This window comes from Acomys minous (assembly GCF_964271855.1).
Source record: "Acomys minous genome assembly, chromosome: 10".
Taxonomy (NCBI): domain Eukaryota; kingdom Metazoa; phylum Chordata; class Mammalia; order Rodentia; family Muridae; genus Acomys; species Acomys minous.
This window is the reverse complement of record NC_140491.1, coordinates 6258646-6269646: the sequence shown is the minus strand read 5'-3', so window position 1 is coordinate 6269646 and position 11001 is coordinate 6258646. Positions and strand designations below refer to the sequence as shown.

Genomic DNA, 11001 nt, shown 5'->3' with positions numbered 1-11001 from the left:
GGCATTTTATGATTATTGGGGGTACCTATAAAAGATCTCACTGTTTAAAACCTTTCACCTTAAATAGTTTAAATCTTATTTGTTGGGGATGGGGAGTCAGTGCATGTGTTAGTGTGTGTGTAGAGGGCAGAGGACATTTTATGGGAGTAAGGTGGATCCCAGGAACCAAACCTAGGTTGTCAGACATGGTGGAAATGTCTTCACCCACGCAGCTGCCTCACTAATCCTGTTTAGAGAATATTTAATTTGAAAAAAAATCTGAGCAAAACACAAAAGCTGAACGTAAACTTGCATTCTTCTACATGCCATCACTCAACTTCCACAGTTATTCAATCGTTTCTGAGGCTTTCTTATTTTATGTGCATTGGTGTTTTGCCTGTTTGTCTGTGTCAGTGTCTGTGCCAGGGTGTCCTCTGGAGCTGGAGACAGTGGTGAGCAGCCACGTGGGTGCTGGGAGTTGAAGCTGGGTCCTCTGGAAGAGCAGAGTTCTTAACCATCGAACCATCTCTCCAGCCCTTGTGCCACAATCTTATTTCACCCGTCACCTTCTTTCCTCACTTGCTGTCACTGTTTTGTAGTAGAGAGATATAAGCATTTGTATTTATTTTACCTACAAATGGGTCACTATCTAATTGATAAGGATTATGTACATATGCCTGCACGTGTGTGAACATACGTGCACATATGCACTGAGCATCCCTTATTTAAATTGCTTGGGACAAAAATATTTTAAATTTCAGATATTTTAGACTGGGATATTTGCATACACGTAATGATATGTGTTGGTAGTGGGACTCAAGTCTAAATGTGAAAGTCATTAATATTTCCTATATAGTTCATACATAACAGAAGGTAATAATATGCAGTATTTTAAAATAATTTTGTGCATGAAATGAATTTTCTTGGTGTGGAACCTTCAATTTAAGGTTACGTTAATACTCAAAAAATTTCAGATTCTGGGCCATCGCGACTGCTCAGCTGGGGTCAGGCGCTTGCTGCCAAGCCGGATGACCTGAGTTCAATCCCTGGAACCCACAAGATGGAAGGAGAGGGCCCAGCCTGGGCAAGTGTTCCTCTGACCGCCATAAATGCAGCATGCACTCTACCTCCCACAAGTAAATAAATGTAAAAGGCAAAGAGAAATTTCAGATTTTGCAACATTTCGAGTTTTGCACTTTCACCTTAGCAATACTCAACTTGTATAGTTGGGGGGGGTGTGAGGTTGCCACCTAAGAAAACCAGCACTAGTTTCTTAGTACCAGTCACTACCCCAGGGTATTCCATTGTCTTTGAATATCCCCCCTCCCCAGAAAAAAACCCCTCTTGTGTGAGCAAAAAGAAGAAAGAGGTTGCTGGAGGTGGCTGCTCAGCCTCCCGTGCCTTCTTCCAAAGGAGAAAGTAAAATACAAAACAAAACACCCCAAAAATGTGATATTTAAAAAGGAACCAAAAATTAGAGTGAGTGCTTCCAGGAGACCTGAGCAAATCTAGCTGTCGAGAGCTAGAATTTTTTAAAAATCAAAGACACTCAAAAATTCACTTTCTAGGGTGTGGAGGACCAAATCTAGAGACTCACTCACACATGCTAGGTGAGCCATTTGCCACCCGAGCTACAGCCTCAGCCCAGAAATTTCCTGTTTGTTTCAAAGGGTCCAGCTGAGCCTTTGGCTTCCTTTCAAAGCCCAAACTAATGAAACAACACAACACATACAAAACACGTCTTCAGAACTGCGCAGGGTGCAGGGTGGAGCTGTAGTTCAGGAGCAGATGCTTACTTACCTCACAAGTGCAAGGCCCTGGGGCTTGATCCCCAGCACTGCGCACTGCGCACTGCACACTATACACACACACACACACACACACACACACACACACACACACACACACACACCACACACTGCACAAGTAAAGCATGCCTATTTTAATAAACTTATTATTAAGTGCGCATAAATAAAACAAAGGGAACTAGATTCATCTGCAGTCACAGGCCCCAGGAGCAACCCACTTGGACACGGTCAAGCGACACGTCGAAGGCTACACTGCAGCATAGGTAACAAGCCTGCTTTCAACTGTAGAGAGCTTTGCAGAGGGCCCTCTGCATTCTTTTTTTTTTAATATATAATTTTTTAAAATTAATTTGTTCTTGTTACATCTCAATGGTCATCCCATCCTTTGTATCCTCCCATTCTTCCCTCCCTCCCATTTTCCCCTTATTCCCCTCCCCTATGACTGTGACTGAGGGGGACCTCCTCCCCCTGTATATGTTCATAGGGTATCAAGTCTCTTCTTGGTAACCTGCTATCCTTCCTCTGAGTGCCACCAGGTCTCCCCATTCAGGGGACATGGTCAAATATGAGGCACCAGAGTTCGTGTGAAAGTCATACCCCACTCTCCACTCAACTGTGGAGAATGTCCTGCCCATTGGCTAGATCTGGGTAGGGGCCCTCCCCATTCTTATGAAAGACCCCCGAGGGAGAAACTAGAGCAAATGGCTAGTGTTCTATGAATTCCTGCACAAGCCAAGGGCTGGATGGTTAGCCAGCAAGTGAAGGAAATTACATGTGGTATGTGTCGCTCATTAGTTTCCTTTCCTTGCAGAGTTAGACATTTCCACGCCTTTGGAATCAATACTATCTTGAAGTCTACATTTTCTGTCTCAACCTGACACCTTCCACACCGTTATTACAGAGGATCTCAATTATAGGAAGAAACTAGTTATCCAATAGCTGCCTGTTCTTAGGTAAAGCTTTTTTTTTCTTCAGCATAGAAAAAGGCTCATTTCTAGCTAGAAATTGAAATGTCAAAGTTCCTACACAGGTATAGCTGTCCTCGCTGGTGGGTGTCTTCCTTTTCCACTTGTTGGGAAAAGGATGCCTTTCCATAAGGTGATGATGGTCCACTTGGTGCATGCGTGGGGACCAGTGTGACGTGCCCAGTTCATCATGGGCCTGGCTTGGTCTGGGGATAGTATGAAAACTTGGAGACTTGGAGCCTTAGGATGCAGACAAGGGAAGCCTTGGGTTTGGAAGGTGGCGCTCTGTTTTAATTCAGCTCTGATGAGGTTAAATACACTTTAGGTTTAGGAATGCACCATTTGCTTAGAGCCTTGACTTGAAAAATTGCAACAGTTGGGTACCTTGCCAAGGTAAGCCGTGAGGAGGATCTGGTTAGAACAAAGGCAACCTGAATATAGAAATAAACTGACAAATATGTGGTCTTTGTGCGATTTTCGAAAGGGAATTTCATGGCTGTCCGTAGCAATTAGCAACATAATAGTGTGAACCATTCAAGTAGGACTGAGACTTAGTGAAATAAAATATAAAATGGAATTTAAGATAAAGACTTCGCTGGGTGGTAGCGCATATCTTTAATCCCAGCACTCAGGAGGCAGAGGCAGGTGCATTGCTGTGTTTGAGGCACAGCTTTTTCTGCCCAGTGAGTCCCAGGACAGCCAGGGCTACATGTTAAAAAACAAAAACAAAAACACACCCAAAAAGAAGAAAGAAAGAAAGAGACATAAACATATTAGTTGTTTATATTTTTCATCAATTGCTTTTTTGTTGTCACAGCCCGTTTGTTGCAAGCCACTCAGCCCAAGCCACTCAGCCCGCCGTGTCCCTGATCTTTGTCTACCCCACTCCTCACAAACGTCTCTCTGATGTTCATGTCTAGTCATTGTGTTTTGTGACCCACTGAGTTTCACCAGGACCATCTGTGTGACCCTGAATGTGGAGTTGTCTACGGGAGCCTGGTAGCCCAGCAGTGGGTCCACAGCTGTTGTCTACGGGAGCCTGGTGGCCCAGCAGTGGGTCCACAGCTGTTGTCTACTGGAGACGGTGGCCCAGCAGTGGGTCCACAGCTGTTGTCTACGGGAGCCTGGTGGCCCAGCAGTGGGTCCACAGCTGTTGTCTACGGGAGCCTGGTGGCCCAGCAGTGGGTCCACAGCTGTTGTCTACGGGAGCCTGGTGGCCCAGCAGTGGGTCCACAGCTGTTGTCTATGGGAGCCTGGTGGCCCAGCAGTGGGTCCACAGCTGTTGTCTATGGGAGCCTGGTGGCCCAGCAGTGGGTCCACAGCTGTTGTCTATGGGAGCCTGGTGGCCCAGCAGTGGGTCCACAGCTGTTGTCTATGGGAGCCTGGTGGCCAAGCTGTCTACGGGAGCCTGGTGGCCCAGCAGTGGGTCCACAGCTGTTGTCTATGGGAGCCTGGTGGCCCAGCAGTGGGTCCACAGCTGTTGTCCATGGGAGCCTGGTGGCCTAGCAGTGGGTACACAGGTGAAGACAGCAGTTCCCTTTCCTGGAGGCGATCAATAAAGAATAGCTCAGCAATAGAGGTTAGGGTCCTGTGGATTCCTCACCTTCCATGACTGATTGTTGATAGAACTGGCTGAACTGCTGAAGGCTCTTCTTTTTTTTTTTTTTTTTTTTTTTTTGTGGGGGAGAGGGCACAGTGTTTTACTCTGTAGCCCAGCCTAGCCTGGAACTCACAGCAATCCTCCTGCCTTCTAGCCTTACAGTACTAGGACTGCAAGCACAAGCTGCTGTGCCCAGAGAGGCAATGTTTGCAAAAAGTTGCTCTCGCCATCTACTCAGAACCCTCCACGTAGTGATAATTTGATGTTTATTTTCTATATTCTGATGTACTCTGAAGGCGCTTTGCCTTACAGGGTGAAGGGGAGCAGTTCTCTGTGCCAAAGTCTTGCAAGGACAGCAGGAATTAGCTGCCACATTTTCATCTAAACCTGGTCCTCACCAGCTCCCTATGAGGAAGTGACCTGGTTCCAGATTTACAGATGGGGCTGACGGTTTTGGCTGTGCGCTGGTTTTGGCACCAAGTGAACACAGAAGCAACGACGCAGATGAAGGAGGGCACCTGAGAGACAGGCAGCGTGCAGGAGTGGCGACAGGCGGTGGAGGTGCTGTCACGGAAGGCTTTTGAGAAGGAACAGAGCTTTGGTGTGGGTGAGGGGCACGTCTTTGGCCACTACATAGATACTCACTGCGTTTGTCTATGGACGGGTCCTAGTAAGAAGTAGTGTGTGTCCGTGCAAGGTGAGGAGTTGAGGCCAGAAGCATCTGTCCTCAGAGCAAGAGGACTAACATACCTCGTGCCCTAAGTCCTCTTCCTGCCGCCTGTTGTTCCCTTGTCAGAGCAGACGGAAGGGCCAGCACCTTGCTTTTGTCACATGGAGGCCCTCTTTCATGTGCCTCTGCGTCTGAACTGTGGATACATGGAGAAACTTCACAGAAACAGTGGCACGAGAACAAAGGGCAATCCCACTGTGAGAGGAGACTCGAGACATACTGGGATTGGAGGCGCATCATCCCAGTCTGAAGCCCCAGAGATGCAGCCTGTCACTCAGGGGTGTTCCTTAAAAACATTATCAGGGGACGCTTGAGTAACGAGACGGCCCTATAGTGGACACCTGGCCAGTTAGCCACTCATGTAGGCTATGGGGGCTCTCCTGAGGGAGCATGTGACACATGCTGAAGACCGAAGGTCGTGTCTATATAGGGTGTTGCTGTAGCCTGGACTGGTGCAGTCTCTGCCTCTCCCCTAGCTCCATATATGGCCATCTGCTGAAGGCCTGGCCTGTCGCTCCACCTTACAGAATGGTGCGGGCTTTGGGTATTGGGCAATAAGTGTTTTCCCTCAGCTTCAGTCTCAGTGGGGCCACCAGGAAAGATCACCAGCCTCATGGCTTGCAGCGTGGGGAGCTGAAGTACTGAAAGCTGGCTGATGTGCTGCCCCTCAATGACATGGTCTGCTGTGGGAAGGCCTCTCTCTCTCTCTCTCTCTCTCTCTCTCTCTCTCTCTTTGTTGTTGTTTTGAGACAGGGTCTCTCTGTAGTCTTGGCTGTCCTGGACTCACTTTGTAGACCATGCTGGCCTTGAACTCACAGTGATCCATCTGCCTCTGCCTCCCAAGTGCTGGGATTAAAGGCGTGCACCACCATGCCCGGCTAGGCCGCTCTCTCTTGCCTGGCTTTTTTTTTTTTTTTAAAGCTCTATGGGGGATGGGGGGACACGACTATCTCAGCATGTCTTCATTCAAGTATTATTTTATTTTTATGCTATAAGAAGAAATTTCTGTCTGTTTTTTAAAAAAATTATCTCATTTCTGTGAATACGATACACAGTCCATTTTTTTTTGCCAGAGAAATTTCCTCACCGATGCTGCAGAACTCCTCATGGGAATGAATAACCGCTTGCCCTTATATTTCACAATGGTTGTTTGGCAGTGTTGCTGGTAACGAGAGCTTTGTGTTTACTGCACACCTACATCGTGCTCACATGATGTATTAGGCTAAGGATTTAAGCCCACAGGGCACTCTCAACAACCATGTGAAGCAGGCATCATTACATTTTTTACCTGGAGAAAAGTGAGGTGTTCTGAGGTTAAGAAACTCTTTGAATGTGACCATACAGGTAGCTAATTAGGCATCCCAGACTTCCTTTGGAGTCTACCTGCCTGTTTCCCTGCCCCCCCCCCTTTTTTAGACAGGGTTCTCTGTGTAGCCTCGATTGTCCTGGAACTCACTCTGTAGAGCAGGCTGCCCTTGAATTTAGAAATGAGCCTGTCTCTGCCTCCCAAGTATTGGTATTAAAGATGTGCACCACCACCACCAGGTTTAATTTTCTCCCATTGTTTTTGTTGTTGTTGTTTTTATTTTTTCTTTTCTCAACAGGATTTCTCTATATAGCCTTGGCTGTCCTGGACTTACTTTGTAGACCAGGCTGGGCTCAAACTCACAGAGATTCACCTGCCTCTGCCTCCCTGAATGCTGGGATTAAAGGCGTGCGCCACCACGCCAATGCGACTGACTTCTCAGGGATATCTTTTCATAGATATTCATCCAGGAACCCTGGCTATCAATCTGTTAGAAATGTTTTATTGAAATATCCCTGAGTCTGACACATGTGCCATTTCACTAATTCTGTCCTGCTCCTCTGGCATGAAAAGTTAAGTAACGAGCTGTCCGCTGTGCACAAAGTCACAAAGTCTGTTTAAGCTGTCTATAGAGCTAAGGAGCTTAAGTCTAATTGTGGCATTATGGTACCTTTTGTCAAAGATCTGGTGACAAGCAAGCATCTAGGCCATTATGTGTAAGGGTGTCCGACATGAACCTGGTGGATATGAGGCATTGTAGCCCCTGTGCCAGGGACATTCACGGCTGGGCATCTTCAGTGTGAAAACAGATAACATGATGGGTTCCCACACAGCTCATTTTTGGAGGAAACCAAGATTCAGATAGGTTAAGTGACTTGGCCAAGGTCACATAGCTTATGTGTTAAAAAAAAAAAAAAGCACTCGGGAGGCAGAGGCAGGTGAATCTCTGTGAGTTCGAGGCCAGCCTGGTCTACACAGAGAAACCCTGTCTTGAAAAGAATGAAAAAAAATTTTTTTAAAAAGAAAGAAAGAAAAAGAAAACCAGAATTCATGAAAATCATGTTACTTATTTAACTTATTTGCAAAACCTATCATATCTAATTCAACAGAAACTGCCAGTTGACAAGGGCATAAAAAGTCTTTGGAGGAATCCTTAGGAGTTAGAAGGGTGATTTTAAATGTCGCCCTTTACGGGGGTCTGCCTTGGGTGTGCTGTATGTGCGCTGTGCTGGGACAGTTGCTGTCAGGGGAGGTGAATAAGGCCAATTGCATCAACAACCTTTACTCTGATTTTTGGCCTGAAACATTTTTTTGTTTGACTGATGTGGGGCTGGCCTTGACAGAATGTGCTCAGAAGATAGCACGCTGTGGGCATGACAAGCTTCCTGCTTGGACCCACAAATAGTTGAGAATCTATTTTGCCTTCATAAAATTCAGGTCCTGCCATATTTGTACAGCCCTGTTTGAAAGTTGGTGCTGAATAGAACTGATTTCAAGCAAGTTGTTTTGTTTACTTAGGGGCCTGGTATATGGATGACTGTCCCAAACTGACTCTCCACATCTCTAAGCTCATTACAGGCTTACATGCTTGTAAACTAGACCTAAGAGTTTACCACTGCCCTGGAGGCTCCACGCAGCAGCGTAGGTAACGGGGCCTGCTGTCTGCTGCAGAGAACTCCACAGAGGGTCCTCCCAGCCTTACCAAAGAACCTCAGGGAGAAACCACAGCAAACTGTTAGCAGTCCCGTGATTTCTCCTGCCTCTTCCCGCGTAAACCAAGGCCTGGGTGATTACCCGGCAAGTGAAGGGAATTGTACATGGTGCTCATCACTCATTACTTTTTCTTCCTTGCAGTTCCCAAAGTGGCTGGGATCAACTAGACCCTGAGACCACACACACCCAGCTGCCGCTGCCTGGCCGCCTCCCTGGCCAGTCAAGAACTGTTCACCGGAGTCAGTCACACACCAGGTGTGCACTTGAGGCCTTTTCCCTGTGGCAGTCAGAGCACTTCCTTGTGCTATTACCGGGTGAATCTTTTTCCCTCCCCTCCCCTCCCTTCCCCTCCCCTCCCTTCCCCTCCCCTCCCCTCCCCTCCCTTCCCCTCTCCTCCCCCCTCTGTGTTCTCTCCTCTCTTCTTTCTCCCCCCACTCACTTTCTTGACAGGATCTCTTGCTATGCAGCCTGAGGTGACTCCTAACCCTGGCCCCTCCCTCCTCAGCCTCCTGGCTTCTATGATTAGTGACGGACATCACTTACTCATTCAAGGACTGATTTTTAAGGGTAAATTCTATTCCTGCCTCTTGGCCAGGAGATGTCATGGGTGCTAAGTGTTGCGTGGCAGGTTCTAACTTATTTTGCCAAGGGGAGGCATGGGACTGAACAAATAGGGTTGAAGAGCTAGCAACCTTAAGATGGGACCCCCATTTTTAATTAGTTTGTCAACAAGGAGGCTTCTTGTCATCAGAAAAGAAAAGGAAAAGCTCACTTTTCTCCTTTTTTTTTTTTTCCGGTTAACAACCAAGCAGTCACAGCCTCTCACCTGGGTGGACTGGAGAAATACCATCTATACCTGACGTCTGAGAGCCTGAGAACATAAACCCTGCTTGCTGTCCCTTTACTATATGGAACCTGCTGCAGCAGCCCATTGAGGGGCCTTTCCCTTGGGATCCTGGACTCATAAATAGGACCTCAGACGAGGAAGATGCTGAGTTCCATCAAGTGCGTGTTGGTAGGGGACAGTGCTGTGGGGAAAACCTCACTCTTGGTGCGCTTCACCTCTGAGACCTTCCCGGAGGCCTACAAACCCACTGTGTATGAGAACACAGGCGTGGATGTCTTCATGGATGGCATCCAGATCAGCCTGGGTCTCTGGGACACTGCCGGCAATGATGCCTTCAGAAGCATCCGGCCCCTGTCCTACCAGCAGGCAGATGTGGTACTGATGTGCTACTCTGTGGCCAACCACAGCTCGTTCCTGAACTTGAAGAACAAGTGGATTAATGAGGTCAGGAGCAACCTGCCCTGTACCCCGGTGCTGGTTGTGGCCACACAGACTGACCAGAGAGAGATGGGACCCCACAGGGCCTCCTGCATCAATTCCATAGAAGGCAAGAGACTCGCCCAGGATGTGCGAGCCAAGGGCTACCTGGAATGCTCAGCCCTTAGCAACCGGGGAGTGCAGCAGGTATTTGAATGTGCTGTCCGAACAGCTGTCAACCAGGCCAGGAGACGAAATAGAAGGAAGTTCTTCTCCATCAACGAATGCAAGATCTTCTAAACCCCAAGGTCCTGCACCCAGCATTCATGATCGCACCTCCGAGACTAATGGGAGAGAGGAAGGGGCAAGCCAAGAGCGTCGATGCTCTGTCTTGGCACCTCTGAACAGCCTTTCTGGATGGTGTTCTGGGGAGGTCGGCCGTGGGTGCTTTGGCTAACTACACTCTACAGATGAACTCTGTGCCCAGCACAACCCAAGAGATTCCTTGGGAAGCCGTACCAATATTTCATCTTCAACGAGATTCTAAAGCATCCATCCTAATTTAGACAGCATCTAAAGCATCCATCCTCATTTTCCAACTATGCCATATTTAAACTCAGATTTTATTTAAATAATAACAGGATATGTAGCTCTTGCGTTCGTGCTTGGGAAGTCTTTTTCTTTGAAAAGGCAAACCGCTGCATGAGGAAACTAACCTCGTGGGGGCTCAACCATATGTCTGTGGTGTTATTACTTACCCCTGAATTTAATTTGGTTGAACCGACCTGAGTGCTGTGTTTTTCTAGACAATCAAACTTCCCAGTGACCACAAACCAATCCCTGTAACTCATCTTACATTTCCCTATTATTCAGAGTTGTGTGTAAAGTAAAGCTCCAGACCAGAAGGGATTTTAACACTGCCAAATGATTTTGAACAGTTACTACTTTCTCTCCATAATTACAAAAGAACATTTCTTATTTACGGTATTACCTGTCTCGCAAAGAACTCCAGTTACACACCAAGTATTCCTTTCTCCTTAAGACAGAGATGGAAGGAAAAAATCTTTCAGCTAGAGGGTCATCCTGCTCAGAGTAATAACAGCAGAACTTGGGACAGATGCAAGGGGAACGCTTCGCCCTGCCTTGTCTCCTGGCCTGTGCGTCCTGACTGGTTACAGGGAGAAGTGCTCTGAACCATAGTTAATTTGACAAAGTTGTTTTCATGTGAACTCTAAATTGGCTGGCACAATCCCATCATGTGTGTGTGTGTGTGTGTGTGTGTGTGTGTGCGCGCGCGCGCGCGCGCGCGCGTGTTGGCGGTGTTAATTGAAACTTTTTTTTCTTCTCACACCACAGCCTCACACTTGCAGTGATTCTCCCGTCTCAGCCTCTCCAGCGCTGTGATTACAGGTGTGAACTACCATACCTGGCTCACAAAGGGTCTTTAATAACGAACAGCTTCATCATTACTCTTTGCAATATTTTAAAGACACACTGAGGAAACGAATTGCCAGACACTAAACTGGCTAGCCCCCTAATACTTTTCTTTTTTCTTTTTCTTTTCTATTGAAGGGAGATGAGGAGTGGGGAGCATTCTAAAAGTGGGAAGGACCTGGGAAGAAAGAGGGGGTCTCAT

General features: G+C 47.3%; 1 protein-coding gene across 4 annotated transcripts; it reads left to right on the top strand.

The window, feature by feature from the left end:
• Positions 1 to 8237: 8237 nt before the first annotated feature.
• Positions 8238 to 11001, top strand: RHOH (ras homolog family member H). 4 transcript variants are annotated; one of them, XM_084797573.1, is made up of 3 exons: positions 8352 to 8415; positions 8569 to 8668; positions 8911 to 11001. In XM_084797573.1, exon 3 carries the CDS (start codon positions 9090 to 9092, stop codon positions 9663 to 9665), a length of 576 nt encoding a protein of 191 aa, XP_084653699.1. In that variant the 5' UTR covers positions 8352 to 8415; positions 8569 to 8668; positions 8911 to 9089; the 3' UTR covers positions 9666 to 11001. The 4 variants fall into 4 exon arrangements, with proteins under 4 accessions (XP_084653696.1, XP_084653697.1, XP_084653698.1 ...); XM_084797570.1 differs by lacking the exon at positions 8569 to 8668 and having other exon boundaries at positions 8238 to 8356; XM_084797571.1 differs by lacking the exon at positions 8569 to 8668 and having other exon boundaries at positions 8240 to 8356; positions 8914 to 11001.

Excerpts from the sequence above, each read along its gene's own strand:
- RHOH (XM_084797570.1), top strand. The coding sequence starts at position 9,090 with ATGCTGAGTTCCATCAAGTGCGTGTTGGTAGGGGACAGTGCTGTGGGG.